This window comes from Salvelinus namaycush, chromosome 2, assembly GCF_016432855.1.
Source record: "Salvelinus namaycush isolate Seneca chromosome 2, SaNama_1.0, whole genome shotgun sequence".
In the NCBI taxonomy this organism is placed as follows: domain Eukaryota; kingdom Metazoa; phylum Chordata; class Actinopteri; order Salmoniformes; family Salmonidae; genus Salvelinus; species Salvelinus namaycush.
The window spans coordinates 7,827,022-7,854,640 of NC_052308.1; the positions used below are offsets into that span (position 1 = coordinate 7,827,022).

Genomic DNA, 27,619 nt, shown 5'->3' on the forward strand with positions numbered 1-27,619 from the left:
CTTAAAATTGGTGTATTCGGCTTTTTCAGCCACACCCATTGCTGACCGGTGTATAAAAATCGAGCACACAGCCCTGCAATCGCCATTGAAAAACATTGGCAGGAGAATGGCCTTACTTGAAGAGCTCAGTGACTCTGAAGAGCTCAGTGACTCTCAGTGCTAGAGCTGCCCCGGTCCACTATAAGTGCTGTTATTGTCATTTGGAAACATCTAGAAGCAACAACGACTCAGCAGCGAAGTGGTAGCCCACACAAACTCACAGAATGGGACTGCCGAGTGCGGAAGCGCGTACTGCTTAAAAATCGCCTGTCTTCGTTGCAACACTCACTACCGAGTTCCAAACTGCCTCTGGAAGCAATGTCAGCAGAATAACTGTTCATCGGGTTTGGGTTTCCATGGCCCAGCAGCCGCACAAAAGCCTAAGATCACCATGCGCAATGCCAAGCGTCGGCTGGAGTGACGTAAAGCTCGCCGCCATTGGACTCTGGAGCAGTTAAAATGCATTCTCTGGAGTGATGAATCACGTTTCACCATCTGGCAGTCTGATGGATGAATCTGGGTTTGGCGGATACCAGGAAATACCTGCCCCAATACATAGTGCCAACTGTAAAGTTTGGTGGATGAAGAATAATGGTCTTGGGCTGTTATTTATGGTTCAGGCTAGGCCCCTTAGTTCCAGGGAAATCTTAACACTACAGCATACAATGACATTCCAAATGATTATGTGCTTCCAACTTTGTGGCAACATTTTGGGGAAGGCACTTTCCAGTTTCAGCATGACAATGCCCCTGTGTACAAAGTGAGGTCCGTACAGAAATGGTTTGACGATATCGCTGTGGAAGAACTTGACTGGCCTGCAAAGAGCCCTGATCTCAATCCCATCGAACACCTTTGGAATAAATTGGAACGCCGACATGCGAGCCAGGCCTAATCGCCCAACATCAGTGCCTGACCTCACTAATGCGCTTGTGGCTGAATGGAAGCGAGTCTCCGCAGCAATGTTCCAATATCTAGTGGAAAGCCTTCCCATAAAAGTGGAGGCTGTTATAGCAGCAAAGGGGGGACCAACTCCATATTAATGCCCATGATTTTGGAATGAGATGTTCGACGAGCAGGTATCCCGTCATGTGGTGTGTATATATAGTGTCTTCAGAAAGTATTCACACCCCTTGACTTTTTCCACATTTTGTTGTGTTACAGCCTGAAATTAAAATGGATTCAATTGAGATGTTGTGTCACTGGCCTACACACAATGCTATCAACAAGGCAGGTCCTATAGGACCTAGTTTTGTCGTACCTGGACTACTGTCTAGTTGTGTGGTCAGGTGCCACACAAACAAATTCACAGGATAATGCCCCATGCCACAAGGCTAGGATTGTCCAGGAAATATTCCATGAACATGACAGTGAATTCAGCTTACTGCAGTGGCCTGCCCAGTCACCAGATCTCAGTCCAATTGAGCATCTGTGGGACGAGATGGAACAAGCTATTTGGAGTAGAGATCCACTACCAGCCAACTTCACACAACTGTGAAAAGCATTGAAGTCAACATTGTCCAGCATCCCTGTGGAACGGTTTCGACACCTTGTAGAGTCCTTGCCCCAACAAATTGAGGCTGCTCTGAGGGCAAAAGGGGGTGCAACTCAATATTAGGAAAGTGAAAAATATTTTTTCCATTTCTATGTGCAATTTTCAATGCAATTTCAATGTATGCATAGTTCTGATGATTATGTTGAAATTAGATTGATGTATAAACTGTTAGTCAGGTTAAGTCAATGTATATAAGTTTAAGTTTTACCCTAATTTCAATGTTTACAATGCTAGTTGAAATGAGATGAAAATAGTACCGTACTGGACAATGATTTTTTTCAAATCCAATGTATTTTCCACATTGATTCCAAGTCACAATACATAGACAAATTATGTTGAACCAACATTGATTCCACCAGTGTGTGCCCAGTGTCCACATTGTTTCACAAGCAGTTCTCCATAACTATCAGGAATCCAGGTAAGACCCAAGTGCAGACGGTGTGAAGTAACAATGTTTATTGTAACAACAGCGGCAGGCAAACGGCAGGTCAAGGCAGGCAGGGGTCGATAATCCAGAGTGGGAGCAAAGGTACAGGACGGCAGGCAGGCTCAGGGTCAGGGACAGACAGAGTGGTCAGGCGGGCGGGTACAGGGTCAGGACAAGCAAGGGTCAAAAACCAGGAGGATGAGAAAAAGAGAGGCTGGGAAAAGACAGGAGCTGACAGGAACAAACGCTGGTAAGCTTGACAAACAAGATGAACTGGCAACAGACAAACAGAAAACACAGGTATAAGTACACATGGGATAATGGGGAAGATGGGCAATACCTGGAGGGGGCTGGAGACAAGCACAAGAACAGGTGAAACAGATCAGGGCGTGGCAGTACCCCCCCTCTAGGGACACCACCTGGCGTTCCACCTGGGCGGATACCTGGTTGACTGGGGTGCTGGTGGTGAAAGTTGACGATGAGGACCCGGGTCCAAGATGTCTTTAGCGGAAACCAAGCACCTCTCCTCCGGGCCGTAACCCTCCCAGTCATCAAGGTACTCAAAACTTTTGCTCTGTGGTCGAACCCTCAGGAGGCATCTCACCGTGTATGCTGGCTGGCCATCGATGACATGGGGGAGGGATGGGCCTAGAAACAGAAGACAAGGGGCAATCAGACATGGTTTTGAATCTAGACACAGAAAAGGAACAAAATCTACAGAGGGTACGGGGCAACAGAGGACGAACAGCAGAGGGGCTAACGATCTTGGAGCGGGGGGAAATGTCTTGGCTATCCTTCTTGGATACCGGTCGGTGCTGCGGAAGGACCCCTCCCGGAGGTCCTGGTACTCTGCGGAGCGGTCCGGGGCAATTTCCAAGCCCCCAGAAAGATGTCCCGGGGCAGGCAGAGCTGACTTCAGGCAAGGAGTGTGGCAGGACAGGCTCCAGCCCACAATGGCACCAGTAGCTCAGTCAATGGAGGGATTGTGTCACTGGAGCCAAGATAATTCCAATACCACGGCAACCTGAGACGAGTCAACCAGCAGGAATTGGATCGTACCTGCAGAGACTTGAACTGGTCACCGCACAACAGGGTGGCATGGAGAGGGGGGGGGGGGCGAGTAATGGGAGAAGAACAATTATCTTTAAGACCCACCAGTGTACTCACTCCAACGAATGAGCTAGGTCTGTTGAAGGGACACATAGACACAAAATGACCGGCAGTACCGCAATACAGACAACTCTGCATCTCAAGTCTGCATATGCGTTCTGTCGGAGACAGCCTAGCCTTGCCGAGCTGCATCAGCTCATGAAGAGGTGAATCGACAGTCTCCGGAGGCTCTTGGAGGGACTCGGGTAAGTTCGGATCCACTCGGGACGTAGACGTCGGGGACTTCCGGAGTTCGTCAGCTGCAAGGTGGGATCACTGAGTGAGCTATTGGAACTGCAATCGGACCTCTTCTCCCTCCTAAGTTCCCGTAGCCGACCATCGATCCGGATGGTTAAAGTGATGAGTGAGTCGAGATCCGTCAGTAGTTCTCGGGCTGCCAGCTCATCCTTTAACTCCTCGATAATCCGTACAGGAACGTGTCGAACAGCGCTTCCAGGTTCCAGGTACCCTCCGCTGCTAGCATCTGGAACTCCACCACATCCTCTGCCACACTGAGGGTGTCCTGCCGAAGCTGGAGTAACTTCCGGGCAGCCTCTCACCCAAAGTTTTCTCGCCTCCGCCACGAATACCTCCAGACTGAGGCAGACGGTGGATTGTTGCTCCCACACTGACGTGGCCCATAAGCGTAATAATGTATGCTATCTTTGAGTGGTCCGAGGAGAACGAAGAAGGCTGTAGCTCGAAAACGAGGGAGCACTGGGAGAGAAAGGCACGGCAGGTTCTGGAATCTTCATCGTAGCGCTCAAGGAGGAGGTAAGCGGGGTTCCCCGGAAACCGGGGTGATGGCGCTGCTACCAGCCGGGTTACAGAAGTGTTGGGAGTTTACCGTCGTGGTAGGCCGCCTAGTAGGCAACCAACGGATTTGCTCCCGCAATGCGTCCAAGGTTAGGTTGTGACGTTCGGCCACGGCCTGGAACCCTTCCATCAGACCGCAAAGTAACTCCTCGTGTCTACTAATGGTGGATCCTTGGGAGAAGATGGTGTTGCGGAGCTGGTCCAAGTCTGCCGGGTCAGTCATGGCCAGTTCGTACTATCAGGAATCAAGATAAGACCCAAGTGCAGACGGTGTGAAATAACAATGTTTATTGTTACAACAGGGGCAGGCAAACGACAGGTCAAGGCAGGCAGGGGTTGATAATCTAGAGTGGGAGCGAAGGTACAGGATGGCAGGCAGGCTCAGGGTCAGGGACAGGCGGGGGTTCAGTGATCCAGGGGTGGAGCAAAGTTACAGGATGGCAGGCAGGCTCAGGGTTAGGTGAAACAGATCAGGGCGTGACAATAACGACGAATAGAGGTTAGCCTATACACCTGAACTTTAAACAGAGAAAATTAATTGAATTTCATTGAATTTCTTAGTAGACCAGACCCCGCTGCTATTGTATCGGTGTCTATGGGAGACCCACCCCATTTAGTAGACTAGAACTGACAAATCTTTTCAATGGAGTGAACTACAGTATCTTCATTTAGGCACCATATTTGCTTTAAACTCCCAAAGCAGGCTAAACCACTAACAACTAAGAACAGTAGTGGTGCGTGGGTAAAATCACTAAGCATGCCAAGCTGGGAAAAAAGCCATATTACAACCTATGTTGTGATAATTGCATTGTTTGCTCCATAACCCATTAGTTCATACACCATTGTGATATACAATAAGGCAGAGAGAACAAAAAGACCAGTCACACAGTGGTGGAATAAATTCATCCACACATGTTTGTTTCATCACAAAACCGGAGAGCCACATCGGGCCAGTAGGGTCCCCAAAGCAAATATTGCATGTAACAAGTTAAAACCTCTCTGGGATATGTGGGACGCTAGCGTCTCAACTGGCCAACATCCAGTGAAAATGCAGAGCGCCAAATTCAAATAAATTACTATAAATATTTAACTTTGATGAAATCACACATTCAATATACCAAATTAAAGCTACAATTGTTGTGAATCCAGCCAACGTGTCAGATTTCAAAAATGCTTTACGGCGAAAGCAAACGATGCTATTATCTGAGGATAGCAACCAAGCAAACACAGACCATCATATTTCAACCCTCCAGGCGCGACACAAAACGCAGAAATAAAGATATAATTCATGCCTTACCTTTGACGAGCTTCTTTTGTTGGCACTCCAATTTGTCCCATAAACATCACAAATGGTCCTTTTGTTTGATTAATTCCGTTGATATATATCCAAAATGTCAATTTATTAGGCGCGTCTGATCCAGAAAAACACCGGTTCCAATTTGCGCAACGTGACTACAAAATATCTAAAAAGTTACCTGTAAGCTTTGTCCAAACATTTCAAACTACTTTTGTAATACAACTTTAGGTATTTTTTAACGTAAATAATCGATAAAATTGAAGACGGGATGATCTGCGTTCAATACCGGAGGAAAACAACATGTAGCGAGCCTCTGTGTAACGCGCCTCTAACAAAGAGTAAACTTCCCTCGAGCCTCAATCTGAACAGTGTTACTTCTTCATTTCTCAAAGGAAAAACCTCAACCAATTTCTAAAGACTGTTGACATCCAGTGGAAGCGATAGGAACTGCAAGAAGGTCTCTTAGAAATCTGGATTCCCAATGAAAACCCATTGAAAAGAGAGGGACCTAAAAAAAAAAAATCTGAATGGTTTGTCCTCGGGGTTTCGCCTGCCAAATAAGTTATGTTATAGTCACAGACATGATTCAAACAGTTTTAGAAACTTCAGTGTTTTCTATCCAAATCTACTAATACTATGCATATCTTAGTTTCTGGGCATGAATAGCAGGCCTTTTAATTTGGGCACGCTTTTCATCCAAAATTCCGAATGCTGCCCCCTATCCTAGAGAAGTTAAAACAAGTTACATGACCTATGATCAAGCAAGTTAATGTTTCCGACAGTTTACGAAACAACGACTGATTTAGAACCAGAGAGTTACCCCAAGTCAGCACAAAGACAACAGCACCACTATTGCAGCACTATTTCTACTTAAACTTTTAAACATCATCAAATAAACTAGGCTATATGCTTAGTCTAATACAGTGAAAACGTTAAATTACCAAAAACGATTTAGTCCAATCAAAATTGCTAAATATCATGTGGCTGTCCATGGCACTGATTTATCTGTGTGTCTGTGTGTGTGTGCGCGCAAGTAGAAAGAACTTAACTCACCCTACTTGTAGACTAGATGCCATTCCCCTCTCTTTCATGTTGGCAAAAGGGTCTATGCCTCTGTCATACAGTAGTACACACTTTTAGTTTTTGTTGTCCTAGACTAGGCTACCTGGCAAAAATTCTTCGTAGCCTAACTTCCTCGCAGAGGCAACAATGAACCAGCTAAATTAGCTATCTAGTTAACATGAGCCTACAACATTTTTAGGCAACATATTGAACTTCAATTGTGTAAGGCCGGTGGCACAATATATGAATTTATGGTTAGATCAGATCAGATAAATTCAGCCACTTGCGAATTGAAGGAAAATGTTTAAAACACAGAGTCGAAAGGTAAATTGTTATATAATTGTTTTTCTTTTATTCACATTTTTGGGGAAGCCTGACTTCCCCTTGGCATCCGTGAACACACACCACTGCCTAAGAAACAGGTTCATGCAAAGAATGTGCATAACAAAAGCAAATAGACAAACATTTAGACAACATCAATAATGATTAATGCATTCCCTGACTACAGCAGCATACCACCCTGCATCCCACTGATGACTTGCCTCTGAAGCTAAGCAGGGCCTAGGCTACATGAGGTGTGAGACTATAATTTGAAAAAGTTGCTAAAAAAGGCATGCATTGCTTTTTTAAACTTGAGTGAGAGGTGCTTCGGAAAACACAGCTGGGAGAATGGAATTATAATTATTATATTAAGTCCAAGGGTACAATGGTCACTGGCCGCAAAAGGCATGGATTTTTTTATGGGGCATTACCGCGACAGAAAGGGGATGTCGCCGGAAAATTCGAGGCATTATCAAGTGCTTGTCGAATTGTGAATGAGAGACTGATGAAGTGTGTACACAGGCTGGACATCATTCACAAGTGCTAATATATAATTCAAAAGTGATGGGCTGATATTGTCACCCATCAGACTATTCCTCACTTAATCTTGTCTTTACATATGCTAAATAATATATGTCCAAAATTTGTTTTGATTTAGCATGGACGATTATCATGCACTTGTCTCGAAACGGGGGCAGGGGAAAAATACATGTAATGTATTCACTTAAATAGAGAATGGAGGACACTTTTCCCGTGGTTAATTTTCATGCCAGCCAGGTAGGCTAAACTCCTGTTATAAAGAGAAGCAATGTGCTTAATATAAGGAAAGTTGTTAAATAAATATTGTAGGCCTAGGTTATAGAAAGCTGATGGGATCCTCCTCTTTTTAATAGAGGCCATCGCTCTATTTTCTCATACAATTTAATAGCCTATAGAAATGTTGCACTCTGATTTTGCACAAGAGGTCACAATGTTCTTCTTCTTAGTTGTCCATGGCTTCAATGACTTGTCATGTAGTCTAGAGCAAGCTGACAAGCTCTCTGACCTCACTTGGGGCATGGCTACTTAATGTACAAAGGATGTCAAAAACTATTATCTCATTAGAAATAAAAAATAAATAAAAAAATCCCATTCCAATCTTAACACAAATACCTTCATAAATGTTCATATTATATACTACATAACATATTGGATGGACACTTGACAGTTTCCTTAAAGTGTATATACTTTCCCAGTTACAGTATTTAAATTTCATGCATACAGTTGTTAATGACATCACAAAATGAAAAGAGATATTATATTGTTTTCCACATTCTTATGTTAGAATTACTGTTCCATTATCCACTTTTTGGACGTTAGAGTTTAGGGCAGGCAAAATTCTCTGGAGACAAAGGAACGTTCCTTTAGCCAATACTGGCGGGTAAAGAAAGAAAGTCTCCCTCTCTTGTAATTTACGACAGGGTGTAAACGGTCGATCATCCAGCAGCTCCCCCTCTGTGGGAGACAGAGAGGCCTGGTTACCATCCCCCCCAGTCTGATCTGACCCATTCTGATCCTCACAGGACAGTCATGACACACTTTTGCAGTATAATATTTTTTTCACAACCATCCATTTCATAAATGGGAGACATAAGAGATGTGAAAAAACATGGTTGTGTTTTGTTCTACCTCGGGTAGGGGGATCTCAAAAACGAAAACCCTTTTTCAGGAATGGCCACTAGCCTGTTATATTTGCTGCGCTGAATAAGGCATGGGATTAGTGACTTCGATTTGGGGATGGTGCAGCAGATCGGTGGGCTACACCTTTGGTGATATAGTTTCTTTATGCAACAGTATATTGTGTCCAATTCACTCAGTATTATACTTTTTTAATGGGGGCCCATCACAGATAGATATTGCCTTGGACTATCAAAAAGCTCTCAATGTTTGATTTTGCGTGGCAGATTTTCCAATGACACACTGCTTGTACATTGTGCTTGACTAGGATTTGTGTGAACGTACTCACGTCAAGTTAAACCAAATCATTAAAATGATATGAAAATGATAAGTGGCATAGAGATGGAATTTAATCCAATTTGGGCTATCTTGGGACAAGATATTGGAATATCTTCCCACAAGTGAATGTGGGCGTGTACAGTTAAAGAAGCAAGTCACGCTATATGGGTTTAAACTTTGAAGAGCTAGTTCTTCTGGGGACATTTCTCCTCTTACCTACTCCTGTATCAAACAGCTCTGCTCCTGTAGTAATATTGCAATTACCATTTCACAGTCTCTTCAGAGAAACCATCCCTATGGTTTGATGCCGTACAAGGTGCAGACTCCGATATGCCAGCTTTGTGGGAAAGAAAGGAGTGAGAAACGTGCTGATGGAAGAATAGGAAAAGAGGACTCCAATAGGAGAAAGTGTGATGATTCATCCAATATCTTCCTCCTCTCTGATCTGTCATTCAACAGAAGGGATAAAAGGTGTCAATAGGAATGTGGAATTTCTATAAAAGACACTTAACATATTGGTCTGATGTTTCCTTAGCGTCATCTTAACATGTTGGTCTGACGTTGCCTTAGCGTCATCTTAACATGTTGGTCTGATGTTGCCTTAATGTCATCTTTGGATCAGGAACGATCAGAAAAGGTTAAGAACTAATCAACAGAAGCAACATAATTGTATGGAGGAAATATCTGATTTAAGTACTTACAGTAAGAACCGAAAGAGATATAGTACATGTAATCAAGACATGAGAATACACGTCATACAATTTTTTTTGCAACATAACAATGGTAGGCACATTTGTACAGTAGGCTAGTTTTCCTATTGACTATGTTGAAAAGAGGCGTGTGGGAGCTAACTTTCATGCCTTTTGACCTTGGGAGTCCATGGCAACCCTTTTTAAATTCAAGATAGAGAGGTGGGTGGGTAGGGAGGGAGGAGGGAGAGAGAGAGAGAGAGAGAGAGATAATATAATATAACATTTGTAATGTCTTTATTGTTTTGAAACTTCTGTATGTGTAATGTTTACTGTTAATTTGTATTGTTTATTTCACTTTTGTATAATATCTACCTCACTTGCTTTGGCAATGTTAACACATGTTTCCCATGCCAATAAAGCCCCTTGAATTGAATTGAATTGAATTGAATTGAGAGAGAGAGAGAGAGAGCATGTGAGAGTGAAAGACGGCATGTGAGAGAAAAATGTGTCTCATCATTCCACACAGGATTGCAGCAAAGAGAGTTTTGACAGAAAAAGAAAGCAGTGAAAAGCTCAAACCAACACAAATCCCTTCTCTCATCTCTAGCCCCTCTCATTCTGTGTGGTGTTTCTCATCACTCCTCCTCTGCTTTATCTTGCAGGAATTCACTCAGCAACCCGGAGAATTGAGCCGAGTGGCCTGAAGCCTCTGACACGAATCAACCAACCCCCCCTCCACCCCAAAGGGAAGGGGAGAGATTAAAAACTCCTGATCGACGTGGAGGGAGAGAGTAAGAGAAGGAGGGAGAGAGAGAGAGGGGGAAAAAAGAGCTTATCATTCACCTTTGCTCTTCTTAATGCCTCCTGTGAGGGATCGCCATAGGCAGGGTGGTGAGTAACAGCGGGCAGAGGAGTAGCTGCCCACCACACTAGTCAGACCATGGAGTGAGGAGAATAGAAGGAAAGAAAAAGATAAGAAAAGAAGAGGATATATCCTTTGAAGAACCAAACTTAGAGCAAAGCAACAAGACACGTCACCTGTTCTGTGCCCACCGCTTCGAAAGGTATTATTAAGATTAACCCCCATGACATAAAGTAGTGTTCTCTGTGTTCCTGATTCCACTGGGTTCTAGAGTGTGTCTGTATTCGTGTCTGGGCTGTGGTCATGGTGTCTCAGCTCCAGGGGTGTGCTTTGCATCGGACAGACAGGCTATGTCACAGAGGCAGCCTGATCAGGCTCTTACTTCTACTCTACTGCTCTCTCATGACCGCCCAGGCTGCCAAACCCAAAGGCCCGGGCGGCACACACCTCAACTCCATCCGCATCGACGGAGACATCTCCCTGGGAGGCCTGTTCCCCGTGCACGCCAGGGGCAACGAAGGCAAGGCCTGCGGGGAGCTGAAGAAGGAGAAGGGGATCCATCGTCTGGAGGCCATGCTGTTCGCCCTCGACCGTATCAACAACGACCATTCTCTGCTGCCCAACATCACGCTGGGAGCACGCATTCTAGACACGTGTTCCCGGGACACCCACGCCCTGGAGCAGTCGCTTACCTTCGTCCAGGCCCTCATCGAGAAGGACGGGACGGACGTCAAGTGTCTTGGCGGGGGAGCACCCATCATCACCAAGCCTGAGAGGGTAGTGGGAGTCATTGGAGCCTCGTCCAGCTCTGTGTCCATCATGGTGGCCAACATACTGCGGCTCTTCAAGGTAAGGATCACCCCATGGGGGTTCTTCACTACATGGTTGTGTGCTTGTGGTGGAGTGTTTACAGTGTGAGCGTCTCTTGGTGGCTCAAACTCAACCAATGTTTATAGATGCAGGCCAGCGAAGCCACTACACAACACAACAATAAACAATGCATTAAATGTACTATAACGGTGACAAATGGTGCCCACAAACTGTTAGGGCCTACATACAGCTGTCCCGACCGCAGAGCTTTCCTTTCAGCACCATGGAGTGAATCCTTATCACCGCTACACCTGGCTATCAGCTGAGCCACGTCTGGCAGCAAAACATTTTACTCACTCTCATTTACTGCCATTTTCAAAACCATAGCTGATGTCTGACTCGTTTAAATAACATTTGTTTCTACTGGCTCCTTGTGGATTGTTGTAACTCGATAACAACCACATTCTCCTTCAATAATAATACATGCCGACATGAGTTTTGACTTTTGAACCACACACAAACATTATTACATTGATGTTCAGTAAATTCATAATGTTTGTTTTCATGTATTTAACACTGAGCTCTAAGTATAAGCAAGTGCAAGAAAATGAGCTGCGACGAAGTAGGCCTATTCCTTCAGCACTTTCGAAATGGACAGCAACAGAAATTCTGATAGATGTTAGTAAAGATAAATTAAGCAAGATGTTGAGACCTTAACTTTACTCTTCATAAAGTCACCACAGAGAGAGAGAGAGAGAGAGAGAGAGAGAGAAAGAGAGCAACATTTGAAATTGTGTTTTTTTAAGATGGGATAAAAGTAGAAAACGGTATATCATACACTGCAGTTGAGGAACAATGGGAAAGTAATTCTGCTTTGAAAGTTGATAAACATGTAACCCCAATTTTGAGAAAATGGCTATTGAATGTTTTGGTAAACCTACTGGAGAGCTCTTCTTTGTTTACCCCCATTCAGCATCGTTCACACCCTCTTAAGCCTTAGCCCCATCCATCTCTTTAAGGATTCACATGTGAGGCCATGTGCTAAACATAGTGAGTAGTGTAGTAAACAACCAAAGATTTCAAGACTAAAAGTGGTAAAAGTAGTAGACTACAATAAGGAAAAAAATCCAGGTAAAAATACATTTGATCTAGTCCTTGGCCTATATCCTAATCTAACTTTGGTGCAGGTCATGTTGTTCTTCACAGTACTGTCTCTGATAAAGGTGTAAACAGTACAGTGAAATGGTCACTTGCATAGTAACAATATCAAAAACAGAAAGTGTCCAGTTAAAAATATTTCATAAATATTTAATAATTATTAGATGACTCTTACCCAGACATACTTGTCTAAATTGATGGGTCATGTTAAATAAATGCTATAACCACCCCCCCAGCCACATCTAGCTAAGTGGATGGGTCACTATTGTCTAGACATGTACACATGTTCATGAAATACAATAGATGGCCATAAACACCCCCAGACACACATGACTAACTTGATGGGTCATGTAATCATCTGGCAAAGTGGCGTCTTTTGTTTAGACATGTATCTACAGTAGCTAGTGAAACAATGAACTGGCATAATCGCAACTCACACTACTACCAATACAAACATTGTCATAGCTGTAGTATGAATCTGCAGGTAGCTAAAGCAGAAAGTAGCACCTGCTAAATTCATGGCGTCAATGTTGTTGAGAAAAGTAGCAAAACGTTTGTAGTTCTTGATGGCAAACGTTATATCTTTCAAAAACACCGCTGTAGAAAGGACAATCTACACATACTGAGCAGCTCACATTATAGACAGAAGCATGCTACACGGCAGAACAATCCAAACTCATGTCCAGCCCATCCATTATCTCAGCCAATCATGGCTAGCGGGAAGGTTCCTTCCTTTTTCGTGGCTAAAACAACTTGGCTTGTAATTTAACAATTGTATTCGTATTTACAGATGTAATACAAGTTTGTTATTATGGCACATGAAAGTTCACATATTCCAGAAGGCGTGTCTGGCAAAAAAACTATTTTTTATTTAAAAAATGTAAATATGTTCAAATGCCTCTCCTGTGAAGTAGTGACGTGCGACATACGCCTAGCTTCCTGAAACAGGTCACAAATTATGAATAAGATACTAATGAGATAGTCCTACACTGGATATATAAAACATTAAGAACACATGCTCTTTCCATGACATGACCAGGTGAATCGAGGTGAAGGCTATGATCCCTTATTGATGTCACTTGTTAAATCCACTTCGATCAGTGTAGATGAGCCAGGTTAAAGAACAATTTTAAGCCTTGAGACAAATGAGACATGGATTGTGTATGTGTGCCATTCAGAGGGTGAATGGGAAAGACAAAATATGTAAGTGCCTTTGAACGGTGTATGGATGGAGGTGCCAGGCACACCGGTTTGTGTCAAGAACTGCAACGCTGTTGGGTTTTTCAAGCTCAACAGTTTCCCGTATGTATCAAGAATGGTCCACCACCCAAAGGACATCCAACCAAATTGACACAACTGTGGGAAGCATTGGCGTCAACATGGGCCAGCATCCCTGTGGAACACTTTCGACACCTTGTAGAGTCCATGCCCTGACGAATTGAGGCTGTTCTGAGGGCAGAAGGGGATGCAACTCAATATTAGGAAGGTGTTCCTAATGATTGGTATACTCAGTGAATATAAGCAATGTGAAAATGAAGATGTACAAACTAACTATGGCTTAAGGCAACGATGAACAGATAAGACACAAGACATGAGCGAGCTGAGACGGACGTAGCCTATATGCCTCGTTCAGCACTATTTAAATGGACAGCGACAGAAACTAGAACATGGGCTGTTCTTATAGTATTCTCCTTATCCACCAAGTCAGAACCGTGTAATAAATAACGGGGAGACATAAGCAGACAATGAAAGCTCTTACAATATTAGATGATGACATTTCTCTAAAACAGGCTATAGGCTGCACCACCAAGTCAGAACAGTAGGCTAACTTCTGAGTGGGAGAGGATCCAAAATCTTAGGCTACTTAGCTTCTTACATAACATACATATAGTGTTACTTTCTTAGCTACAGTATAAACATCTCACTGGCATATTACACCACTTATGCATCATACAAGACATATTTTTGGACTCACCATTGTTGTACTGTGCTCACTTGACCAGAACGGTGGCGTGGGGGTCCTTGTGGGCAAACTTCTCAATTATTTTGTAGTCAAAGTCTGTCATTCTCTGGATGACGTCATGCTGGATTGACAGCATGGCCAATGCATTCAACCTTTTCTGGCCTATGGTGCTGCATTTTAATTGGATCGCGACGATGATGATGTACCCTTAAAAAGGTGTTGGTTGTCATAATGGCTTTGTAGCCTGTAATCTCTTTCACGCATCGGATTCAAAAATACACCTGAAAATGCCTAGGCAGGAGTCGGCCGACTCGTCATGGCCCTGCAGTGCTGTCTCACAATTGCCACACTATTTCATGCATGCTATAATTCTGGCATTCATTCTACACATACCTATTCTCCTCTGTTTGTTGGTTGTGAAGGTCATGGCTCGTCTATGTGTGGTGTGTAGCTGAGCCACAATGTTTGATTTCCCCAGTAATCCCAGTTTACCTGCATTGTCTACCTGTGATGCAAAATTCTCATGTTTTGTGACCCTTTCAGACAGATGTTTTAAATCCTTAAACCCAGACTTGGAAAACACACCTTCTCCATTGAGTAGCAGGGAGGGGTCGCAAAATACTGATTGCTTTGCAATGCTCGTTGTTTGCCACTGCTTCTTTCCAAACCATTTATTGTTGAATTTACGATTTCTGACTTGTTTATGTCCTATGGCCGATGAGCACAGAGATGTTTTATCTCTTATTTCTCTTCATATGACAAGGTTTTAAAAGGATTTGCTAGTAGATTGTTGATGTGATTTTTTTTTTTTTTTTTTTTCCCACCTTTATTTAACCAGGTAGGCAAATTGAGAACACGTTCTCATTTACAATTGCGACCTGGCCAAGATAAAGCAAAGCAGTTCGATACATACAACAACACATAGTTACACATGGAGTAGAACAAACATACAGTCATGATAAAAGACAACGATAGACAGCTGTCTCTGATTGGGAATCATACTTAGGCAGCCTGTTTTTCCACCTTAGTTGTGGGTAGTTGACTTTGTTAGTGGCCTGTATAGCCCTAGTAAGCTTCACGTTGGTTTTTGTTGTTTCTTGTTTTTGTTGGCGACATTCAAAATCATAATAAAAGTACGCTCACCACGCTGCACCTTGGTCCGGTCGTTTCCCTGACGACATTCGTGACAATGTTAAACCTTTAATGTGAGAGAATTGTATTCCCTTTAAAGTTAAATAAATGATTGGCTCGCCCTCGTGAGCACAGACATGATCAGGCATCATAGAACCGCCTTTTCTATTGTTACAAATAAAACCCTATCCTGAGGAAATCTTCTTCAGGCCACGCTTACCTCGTTGTAAGCTGAGGTGGCACAGGATTAAGTAAAACTGAGCAAACCCACAGTGTGAGCTGTGATTGCGAGTAGTTTAGACTAAGCAAACCCACAGCGTGAGTTGTGATTGTGAATAGTTATTGAATTCCTAACCATACCACGTGGAGCATTGGCTACACTGCTGGAAATGGTTCAACTCTGAGACTATCGATCCCGACAGAATAAGAGCAAATCTTGGATACTAATTACTAGTCTGCAGCTAGAAATTATGGAAACCTGGGATTATAATACCGACAACCGCCGAAACATCTATTCTATGAGAACATTTCCGAATGGTACTCTGATGTATCCATTCTAACTACGAAATACTTTGATCTTCTGGAAAACAGAAAGAGAGAGAGAGAGACTCGGATGAACTCTCCAGCAGACGGACCGGATTCAAAATGAAAAGATCACGACACATGGGCGTAAATATTTATTGATTGCAATTATTCCCGAATGAGTGAGCGTTCATGTGCAAAGGATTAGCATTTCAATTAATATAATTATCAACTGTGTGTAGTGATCCCTTTTGTCTCTCCCGATCTTTCTCAGTCCACACCCACTTCCCTTTGTCCACCAAGCCGTCATATCGGCTTATCCCACTAGGGAATCTTCCCTATCATTTGTTAGTAACATATACTATACTGTTTGTTTGTTTATGCATTTCTGTGATTATTTAGTTAGTTAGTAAATAAATGATTGAACCAATTGTTGTATGGATGATTCATAGTAAAGGCTGGGTTTGTGCAGACAACCAACAATTTACGACGTTTGGAATGAGACTGACGTGAGGTAAAGAATAATTCTTCAACGGAAGACTATTAAAATATCTGAAGAGTTATATTCGGAAAATTATAACTTTGTAATCTGAAAATTTTCCGTGGTGCCCCGACTTCCTAGTTAATTACATTTACATAATTAGTTTAATCACGTAATAATAATTACAGAATATATTTAATAAAATAACAGTCTTCACTTTTAATGATGCCAAAGACACGACACTGGTTTGCTAGCTAAGATGTTGGAAGTATGATGTTGACATGATCAGTCCAATCAAAGCTATGCAAGATATAACGTAATTTGACATAGTTTTATCTGTGGCCAATGACCTTGAGCGTTCTTGGACAGGCACGTCTACTGTAAATCTATAGCAGCACCCAAGGGGGCTTGAACTACCTAGCTCTCCCGTAGATTCTGCGGTGAAGTAGTGTACCCATGAGTGACAGAACCCTGAGCCAATCACGGCCCCTCCACCACAGAAAGCACTGAGCTAGGCTGAAATACCTGCATTTTGGAGCTGCTTACTCAAGAAAGAGTTTGGATGCTGCTTTATTAACTCAGTGATTTTCTTCATTGTTTACTAAACTGATATGTGACATGAATTAATGCCAGAATTACATGCAAAACAGGCCTTTTTTTAATATGTGGGGCTCAAAACAGTTTTCTTCCCTGAAAGACGGGTCGCCACTGATTGACGTGTTTGCAGTGTTGGAGTGAATGTCTGATATATATACACTGTGGTGTTTACAGTGTCGGATGTGTTAGGGCTAGTGAGTAGCCAGCTAATCTTTATATTTCAAGTCTAGCCAATTTTGATCTATTTGCTTGCTAACAAGGTAAAACAGTTGAACTGTTATGAATAGAGCCTTGAATACACACTGTTTGAAGAACAGTGAGTGGTGGGTCACAATGCAAATAGTCTGTGTAGCCATTTGATTATCTATTCAGGAGTCTTATGGCTTGAGGGCAAAAGCTGTTGAGAAGCCTTTTGGTCCTAGACTTGGCACTCCGGTACCACTTGCCATGCGGTAGCAGAGAGAACAGTCTATGACTGGGGTGGAAAGGGTCTTTGACAGTTTCTCAGAATTAGAATGATTCCTTATATACATACATTTGAATTTTTATTTATTTATTTTTATTTCACTTTTATTTAACCAGGTAGGCAAGTTGAGAACAAGTTCTCATTTACAATTGCGACCTGGCCAAGATAAAGCAAAGCAGTTCGACACATACAACAACACAGAGTTACACATGGAGTAAAACAAACATACAGTCAATAATACAGTAGAAAAATAAGTCTATATACAATGTGAGTAAGTGAGGTGAGATAAGGAAGGTAAAGGCAAAAAAAGACCATGGTGGCGAAATAAATACAATATAGCAAGTAAAATACTGGAATGGTAGATTTGCAGTGGAAGAATGTGCAAAGTAGAAATAGAAATAATGGGGTGCAAAGGAGCAAAATAAATAAATAAATACAGTAGGTGAGGAGGTAGTTGATTGGGCTAAATTATAGATGGGCTATGTACAGGTGCAGTAATATGTGAGCTGCTCTGACAGCTGGTGCTTAAAGATAGTGATGGAGATAAGTGTTTCCAGTTTCAGAGATTGTTGTAGTTCGTTCCAGTCATTGGCAGCAGAGAACTGGAAGGAGAGGCGGCCAAAGGAGGAATTGGCTTTGGGGGTGACCAGAGAGATATACCTGCTGGAGCGCGTGCTACAGGTGGTTGCTGCTATGGTGACCAGCGAGCTGAGATAAGGTGGGACTTTACCTAGCAGGGTCTTGTAGATGACCTGGAGCCAGTGGGTTTGGCGATGAGTATGAAGCGAGGGCCAGCCAACGAGAGCGTACAGGTCACAGTGGTGGGTAGTATATGGGGCTTTGGTGACAAAACGGATGGCACTGTGATAGACTGCATCCAATTTATTGAGTAGGGTATTGGAGGCTATTTTGTAAATGACATTGCCGAAGTCGAAGATCGGTAGGATGGTCAGTTTTACGAGGGTATGTTTGGCAGCATGAGTGAAGGATGCTTTTTTAGTAATAGTAAGCCAATTCTAGATTTAACTTTGGATTGGAGATGTTTGATGTGAGTCTGGAAGGAGAGTTTACAGTCTAACCAGACACCTAGGTATTTGTAGTTGTCCACATATTCTAAGTCAGAACCGTCCAGAGTAGTGATGCTGGATGGGCGGGCAGGTGCAGGCAGCGATCGGTTGAAGAGCATGTAAAACATAGACTAGATAGCCACATACTGTTATGTGCTAGCTAAAATGCTGCTAGCGGTACGTAGTGTTGTCACAACACCAAGTTTAGTATCGCGATCTGCGATACCAAGAGAAAAAAACAAGACGTATTAGCCAAAGTCACAGAATGGCACTTGATCCAGACAGATCTTTTGAGTTCAATATCATTACGTTTGAGATGTATTAATGTATGCAGTAGTAAACCAGTTATAAAGTCACACAATTTTATTTTCTATATTTTTTTTTACAATCGAACTACATAACATAGTGACAACCATTTGAATGGTAAATCTAGATTTAGCATATTTAAAATACAGGTGAATACATAGTCTATAGAATTGTGTGCATGCACTGAGTTTTTGAGCTTGTTTTGGCTGATTTCATGGGGCTACAGATGAAAAACAATCTGTTTCCCTTCCATTTGGGGCATATTTTATTGTACTGATCAACAATATTTGCATAGAAGAAGCAATCTCTTCTTATATAAAAGTGCACGCTGTCTCTAAGACCCATGATGTCATTCACACACACACTCAGTTCGAGGCTCGAGCAAAGATAATCTTGACTGGGAGAGATGTTAGGTGGGGGAGTTAAAGTGAAATAATAATGTTTTTCGTGAAATAAGTAATATTATGCATTATAGTTTGCATATTGTCACAAACAAGGTAGTGGGTACTAGGGCAGTGAATTGATGTTAGCTTCAGCTGTAAGATAGCAAGGAAACGTAGCCTACAGAGCTGGAAGCTACCGTTATCTTCTTGCATTGTAGTGTTCTAGCCTGTAATGGACATTGTTTTGCGAACTGTAATTAACAGTTTCAACAGTGATGCAGCCCAGCCTCCCAGTGAGTGCAGTGGTTCCTCAGGACAGGTTAGAACCAGTATGAGAAGGGAGCTAAACAAATCAAAATATATTTTATATTTGAGATTCTTCAAAGTTGCCACCCTTTGCCTTGATGACAGCTTTGCACACTCTGTCCTGAGGAACCATTGCACTCACTGGGAGTCTGCGCTGCATCTTGTTAGCTCCCTTCTCATACTGGTTCTAGCCTGTCCTGAGGAACCACTGCACTCACTGGGAGGCTGGGCTGCATTATGTTAGCTCCTTTCTCATACTGGTTCTAGCCTGTCCTGAGGAACCACTGCACCCACTGGGAGGCTGGGCTGCATCTTGTTAACACTTTTGTGGTTACTGCATGATTCCATATGTGTTGTTTCATCGTTTTGATGTCTTCACTAGGGATAGGCATCCCGTCAACGGGACAGTTGTAAATCATGCAGCGCATTGTGTCACGATCGCAGATTTTAGAGAAACAATAAATGTCGGTACATATAAGTGTCTTATATTGGCTGCAAGTTTAAATTATTGTTAATATAACTGCACTGTCCAATTTACAGTAGCTATTACTGCGGAAAAATGCCAACACTTTTTTTCAAAGCAATAGGTTTGATAAATTCACCTCTGAAGGTGAAATGTTGTAGGGGTGCCTACTGGCGGCAGAGAAGTCAGGCGCAGGAGAGCAAAAACTGATTTACAACGGCGCAGTTTAATAAACAAAACCACCCTAAACAGAACAAACAAATCCATGGGCTCCGAAAGCCTTTGGGAGTGGGTCTGTGGACTTTTCCATGTGAATATTAAAGTCACCAAAAATTTGAATGTTATCTGCTATGATGACAAGGTCCGATAGGAATTCAGGGAACTCAGTGAGGAACGCTGTATAGGAGGCCTGTAAACAGTAGTTATAAAAGTGATTGAGGAGGATATGGTCACTAGTGTAACCAGGAGGTGAGGCCTCATTTAACACAGTAAATTCATCAGGCTTAAGCCATGTTTCAGTTAGTTCAATCACATCAGGATCAGTCAGGATAGCCAGAGTACAGTGCCTGCTTTTCTTGGATCTCACTGGTGAACATTAGAGAACATTTGGACACAGCTCCTCATTCCAGTGTTTTCTTTATTTTTGCTATTTTATATATTGTAAAAAAGTAGTGAATACATCAAAACTATGAAATAACACATATGGAATCATGTAGTAACCAAAGAAGTGTTAAACAAATCAAAATATATTTTAGATTCTTCAAAGTAGCCACCCTTTGCCTTGATGACAGCTTTGAACACTCTTGGCATTCTCTCAACCAGCTTCACCTGGCATGCTTTTCCAACAGTCTTGAAGGAGTTCCCACATATGCTGAGCACTTGTTGGCTGCTTTGTCTTCCCTCTGCGGTCCAAATCATCCCAAACCATCTCAATTGGGTTGAGGTTAGGTGATTGTGGCGGCCAGGTGATCGGATGCAGCACTCCATCATTCTCCTTCTTGGTCAAATAGCCCTTACACAGCCTGGAGGCGTTTTGGCTCACTGTCCTGTTGAAAAACAAATGATAGTCCCACTAAGCGCCGATCAGATGGGATAGTGTATCGCTGCAGAATGCTGTGGTAGCCATGCAGGTTAAGTGTGCCTTGAATTCTAAATAAATATCAGACAGTGTCATCAGCAAAGCATACCATCATACCTCCTCCTCCATGCTTCACGGTGTGAACCACATATGCTGAGAACATCCATTCACCTACTCTGCGTCTCACAAAGACACGGCGGTTGGAACCAAAAATCTCAAATTTGGACTCATCAGACCAAAGAACAGATTTCCACTGGTCTAATGTCCATTGCTTGTGTTTTTTGGCCCAAGTAAGTCTCTTCTTATTATTGGTGTCCTTTAGTAGTGGTTTCTTTGCAGCAATTCGACCATGAAGGCCTGATTCAGTTGATGTTGAGATGTGTCTATTACTTGAACTCTGTGAAGCATTAATTTGGGCTTCAATCTGAGGCTGGTAACTCTAATTAACTTATCCTCTGCAGCAGAGGTAACTCTGGGTCTTCCTGTCCTGTGGCGGTCCTCATGAAAGCCAGTTTCATCATTGCGCTTTCCTTGAAGAAGCCTTCAAAGTTCTTGAAATTGTCCAGATTGACTGACCTTCATGTCTTAACCTCTCTTGGGTATGTGAGACGTTAGCGTCCCACCTCTTCAACAGCCAGTGAAACTGCTGGGCGCCAAATTCAAATACAGAAATACTCATTATAAAAATTCAGAAAACAAAACATATTTTACATAGGTTTAAAGATGAACTTCTTGTGAATCCAACCACGGTGTCAGATTTAAAAAATGCTTTACGGCGAAAGCATACCTTACGATTATTTGAGAACATAGACCACTAGACAAATCATTACAAACTGTAAATAGCCAAGTAGAACATGTCAGAAATAGAGATACAATTAATCCCTTACCTTTGATGATCTTCATATGGTTGCACTCAGCAGACATTCATTTACTCAATAAATGTTCGATAAAGTCTCTTTATATCCAAAAACCTCTTTTGTTCGCACGTTTTCTTCAGTAATCCACAGGCTCAAACGCAGTCAAAACAGGAAGACAAAAAAATCCAAATTGTATCCGTAAAGTTCATAGAAACATGTCAAACGATGTTTATATTCAACCTCAGGTTGTTTTTAGCCTAAATAATCCATAATATTTCAACCGGACATTAACGTCATCAATTTAAAAGGTAAACAAGAAACGCAATCTCTCGGTCACGCGCATGAAAAAGCTCTGTGACACTTTAGGGTCCACTCATTCAGACTGCTCTTACTTCTTCATTTTTCAGAATACAAGCCTGAAACAATTTCTAAGACTGTTGACATCTAGTGGAAGGCATATAAACTGCAATTTGAGTCCTAAGTCAATGGATACTGTAATGGCATTGAATAGAAAACTACAAAACCAAAAAGAAAACTACTTCCTGAATGGATTTTTCTCAGGTTTTCGCCTGCCAAATCAGTTCTGTTATACTCACAGACACTATTTTAACAGTTTTGGAAACTTTAGAGTGTTTTCTATCCAAATCTACCAGTTATATGCATATCATATCTTCTGGGCCCGAGAAGAAGGCAGTTGAATTTGGGCATGCATTTCATCCAAAATTCCGAATGCTGCCCCCTACCCTATAGAAGTTAAATGATAGACTGTCATTCCTCCTTGCTTATTTGAACTGTTTTTGCCATAATATGGACTTTTACCAAATAGGGCTATCTTCTGTATACCACCCCTACCTTGTCACAACACAACTAATTGGCTCAAACGCATTAAGAAGTAAAGAGCTTCCACAAATTAACTTTGTACAAGGCACACCTGTTAATTGAAATGCATTCCAGGTGAGTACCTTGTGAAGCTGGTTGAGAGAATGCCAAGACTGCAAAGCAGTCATCAAGGTAAAGTGGTGGCTACTTTGAGGAATCTGAAATGTAAAATATATTTTGATTGCTTAACACTTTTTTTGGTTACTACATGATTCCATATGTGCTATTTCATAGTTTTGATGTCTTCACTATTATTCTACAATGTAGAAAATAGTACAAGAAAAGAAAAACCCTTGAATGAGTAGGTGTGTCCAAACTTTTGACTGGTACTGTAAGTACATTAATAAATGGCTAATGGCATTACACTTATAACATGTCTACAAAAGGCTATTAACACAGCATCACTATAAACATAAACTTAAACATTCACCTCTTGGAGAAAGATAAACTAATTACTTGGATTGACAAGGGGTCAAGATTTATGGCACTCTCTATGTTCAGACTGGTTTGAGAATCTACCTGGTGCCAACGGGTCGTAAATTACTCTGGCATGTGCAAGCTCCAAGAGCCGTCTGGGATGACTCTAGAAGCTCGCCCATGGCAGAGCAATAAAACACCTTAAATAAAGGCCACAATGGAAAATGCTGCTGTAGCGTGTGCATGCAAAATACTATGTTTACCAATAAAATAATTAAACAACTTCTGTAAAATAACTTGTGCAACCAATGCATTAATACTACTTATGGCAGTACAGAATAATACTACATACGATAAATAATACACAAAGCAGCATTGGCAACTCTGACATTAAATAATAGTTACAGCCATACAGTAGAATATTTGGCTGAAAGTTATCAAAGTAACTTTAAGTAATTAGTGGTAATTACCTATTATTATACAGCATGTAAAACCACCAATAAACCACCCTGCAATTTACATTTCTATACACGCACAACATTCAGACATTGGTGTTACTGTCAACAATAAAAAGTCCTCAGAAAACGTGTCTTCTCCCTTCAGACGACGATAACACTCTGACCTGAGTGGACGGGTGCAGTGTCCAGATGCGCATTTCGAAGCGCTCTGATTGGTTGGGAATGGCAGGGCTATGATGGGTGAGGGATAACGAAGGTGAGCAGCCAAAACTAACGGGACATAAAGTAAATTGACGGGATTGTGAGGGGAAGTTAGGTAGAGGAAAGAGGAGCAGGACACACTTTTTTACACACATGGTACCATGGTACATGGTACATACCATGTTTGGTACTGACTAGGCCAGTCCAGACGGAAAAAACACACACACACCCTAAAAATGCCACCCGATTCCCTCCCCACACACCCCCAAACACAATGAGGCCCATTTGCACGCAAGCCTCTCCCAGTAGCAGCCTCTCCCAGTAGCAGCCTCTCCCAGTAGCAGCCTCTCCCAGTAGCAGCCTCTTCCAGTAGCAGCCTCTTCCAGTAGCAGCCTCTCCCAGTAGCAGCCTCTCCCAGTAGCAGCCTCTTCCAGTAGCAGCCTCTCCCAGTAGCAGCCTCTCCCAGTAGCAGCCTCTCCCAGTAGCAGCCTCTCCCAGTAGTAGCCTCTCGCAGTAGCAGCCTCTCCCAGTAGCAGCCTCTCCCAGTAGCAGCCTCTTCCAGTAGCAGCCTCTCCCAGTAGCAGCCTCTCCCAGTAGTAGCCTCTCCCAGTAGCAGCCTCTTCCAGTAGCAGCCTCTTCCAGTAGCATTCTCTCCCAGTAGCAGCCTCTCCCAGTAGCAGCCTCTCCCAGTAACAGCCTCTCCCAGTAGCAGCCTCTCCCAGTAGTAGCCTCTCCCAGTAGCAGCCTCTCCCAGTAGCAGCCTCTCCCAGTAGCAGCCTCTCCCAGTAGCAGCCTCTCCCAGTAGCAGCCTCTCCCAGTAGCAGCCACACACGTGCAGTTAGCAGGTTTTAAAGAGAACTGTTTCCTCAGCATATCTCCTACACACAGATGTGGTCCAGAGCAGCATGATGAATATTTTACTCTGTGGTTACGTAATGGCAGCACGGGGCCCTGAGCTGCAGAACATCTCTGTGTAGCTTTTCCTACAGAAAAACGGAGCTACTGTGACAGGCAGCTGAGGAAAGGATAATTAATGTTAAGAGACTAGCCATGCTGTGTGATTTCATTATTAATTTGCATAGCAGATGCCCTCACCTATAAATTTCACAACTAGGCAGTCGTTTACTGTTTATCACAGTACACAGCAGCAAAGGCTCATGGGGGATTAGCTATAGTACCAACCGAATATGCCTCGGTCAACAAAGCCCAGATAGGCTAATTAGAGAATCCTCATCACATTTGTTATGATCGCTGGCATGTTGTTATACACAAACCGTAACATTTCTCAACACGCTTGATGTAATATTGACACCTGCACTGTGGCGTGCCATCACTGTGCATAATGTTCATAGCGTGCCATCACTGTGCTATCACTGTGCATAATGTTCATAGCTAGTTCTCCTTTCTTCAAGTTTTTCCCAAACAGATAGTAAAAGTTATATTTCCTAGCGTGCAATCAGGAGTCATTTTATGCATGAGGCGTTAAGAGAGCCGTTCTTATGAATAATGCAAAGCTGTTACGGATAATAAAGAGTTCAAAGAAGATTAGCACTCAGGAATAAACTTCAGGATTCTTCAACTCATGCTGCTAGTTAGTTTACTCACTTTCTTTGATTCGTTTACATTTTAAATGAACGCGAGCACCTGAGTTACTGGCTCTCGTTGAATGCATTTGCGGAAAAGCTTAGAAACCTCTTCATAAGATTTGTTGACCCATTGTGTGTTGACTGGAGAGATGTGTCGTGACATGAGTACAGATCTATTAGGGTTAAAGGGAAGGTGTTTGTGGTGGTCCGCTTCAGTCTACTCCCTGACGGTCCCTGCCTCCCATTTAAAGGTCAATCAATAGAGAGTCGGAGAAAAAAGGGAACAGGGACACAAGTGAAGGCTGCTGTCGAATAGGTGCTTGACTGCCCTAAAGGGGACGGCCCAACTGCTCACCTCTCAAGTCTCTGTTCTAATCTTGCATAGGTGTGTAGAGAGAGTTGGGGCAGATTTTGACGTGCCTCCACCCCCCAATGTTATCGCCATCTCATGGGGTTACATGTGTTTGAAACATTAGAACTTCCTCTGCCTCACTGCACGCACACACACGCAGACACACGCAGACATACACACACACACACAGACACACACACACACACACACAGACACACACACACACACACACACACACACACACACACACACACACACACACACACACACACACACACACACACACACACACACACACACACACACACACACACACACACACACACACACACACACACACACACACACACACACACACAGTCCTGTCAGAAGTCACGTTCCTCAGTTTGTATACTTTCTCTGCTGTGGGGAAAGGCAAGAGTTGAAAGACAACAGGTCGGTTGGTTAAATTACATTTCCTCTCTTGTAAATAAACTGCCAAACTTCAAACCCCCTCCTTCCCTCTATCTTTAACTGTCACGACAGAAACGTGACACTGCTACACTCACTTACTTCCCTTTCCTCCTGGCATGTCTTGATCTACAAAAATCCATTTCCACTGTGTTATCTGTGAAATTACAATTCAAGTAGGGACTAAATAAACACTGAAGTAAACATTCTGCTAAACACGATGGCAAAGTTGCTCTGTGGCCAGAAGCTATGGGAGATGTATTATTACTTTTTTAAACAGAAGGTACTTTATTAATGGACTTCCTGCACGTCCTTAACAGCAGCGCTCCAGGCACCATGTCATTTTCTTGTTTCCTTTTCTGTTTTCACACTTTATATGGAGAATGATATTACTGCTCTGAGCTGAGCCAGTAGGACGTGTTCAATTGGAATGAAACAGTTACTGCAGTAGTCTCTCTCTGTAAGTTTTGTCAAATCACAAAGTTCCCTTTCAGTAGGTCACTCGGTACAACATACTATGAGGCACCAACGACCAAACACATTCACCTGAAGTAAACCAAAAACACGCCCAAGGGGCCAATGAATGTACAGCCCACCCACGGAAGGCCCGCTTTCCTGGCTGTAATTCCGTGGCTCGCATTAATTTCCTAAATTCTTCGGACTTCAGGTAGCCTAAAGGAGAACGTATCATGCAATTTACAAACTTTTTCAAGCACACAAAGACTACTGGATTCGGCACTGACTTAGGTGTCCGTTAGTGGGGAGAGAGTACTCGTCCCCCTAGATGTTGTTGGTTTTGGGTCTTAGTATCGTTTTTTGTGTTCGCTAAAAGGGAACTACTTTATGCTCTGCTTGCATAGCTATTGCTTCCTTGTTTGGGTAGGATTTTGTTTGCTAAAAGCTTGTGTAGCAAGCAGTGGTGGGAAAAGCACCTAATTGTCATACTTGAGTAAAACTAAAGATACCTTAAAAGAAAATGACTCAAGTAAAAGTGAAAGTCACTCAGTAAAATACTACTTGAGTAAAAGTCTTAAAGGTTTTGGTTTTAAATACACTTAAGTATCAAAAGTAAATGTAACCGCTAAAATATACTTCAGTATCAAAAGTAACAATAATTTAAAATTCCTTATATTAAGCAACCCAGACGGCACGATTTTCTTTTTTCTTTTTTCATTTACGGACAGCCAGGGGCACACTTCAACAGTCAGACATAATTTACAAACGAAGCATTTGTGTTTAGTGAGTCTGCCAGATCAGAGGCAGTAGGGATGAGCAAGGATGTTCTCTTGATAGGTGCGTGAATTAGAGTTCCATCTCGTCGGGATCTGTTGTCCCAGGAATATGTGGTTTTCTCTTTTTCCAAGTTCTTTGGTGGACATTTTTATGTTCTTGCAAACGCTTTTTGAGCAAGGCATTTTTTTCGTCTAAACTGAATGTCTTTGTGGCAGCCATCTCATTGTGTCATGTAAAGATTGA

The 27,619-nt window shown here is 42.6% G+C and overlaps 1 protein-coding gene across 1 annotated transcript in view; it reads left to right on the plus strand.

Moving 5' to 3' along the window:
• The first annotated feature begins 1,100 nt into the window (after nt 1-1,100).
• The window catches only part of LOC120020282 (metabotropic glutamate receptor 4-like), a 229,727-nt gene continuing 203,208 nt past the window's right edge, over nt 1,101-27,619 (plus strand). Inside the window, exons 1-3 of the mRNA XM_038963839.1 lie at nt 1,101-1,115; nt 1,280-1,369; nt 10,528-11,061. Coding sequence (XP_038819767.1) covers nt 1,101-1,115; nt 1,280-1,369; nt 10,528-11,061 — 639 coding nt within the window. The remainder of the gene's footprint in view (nt 1,116-1,279; nt 1,370-10,527; nt 11,062-27,619) is intronic.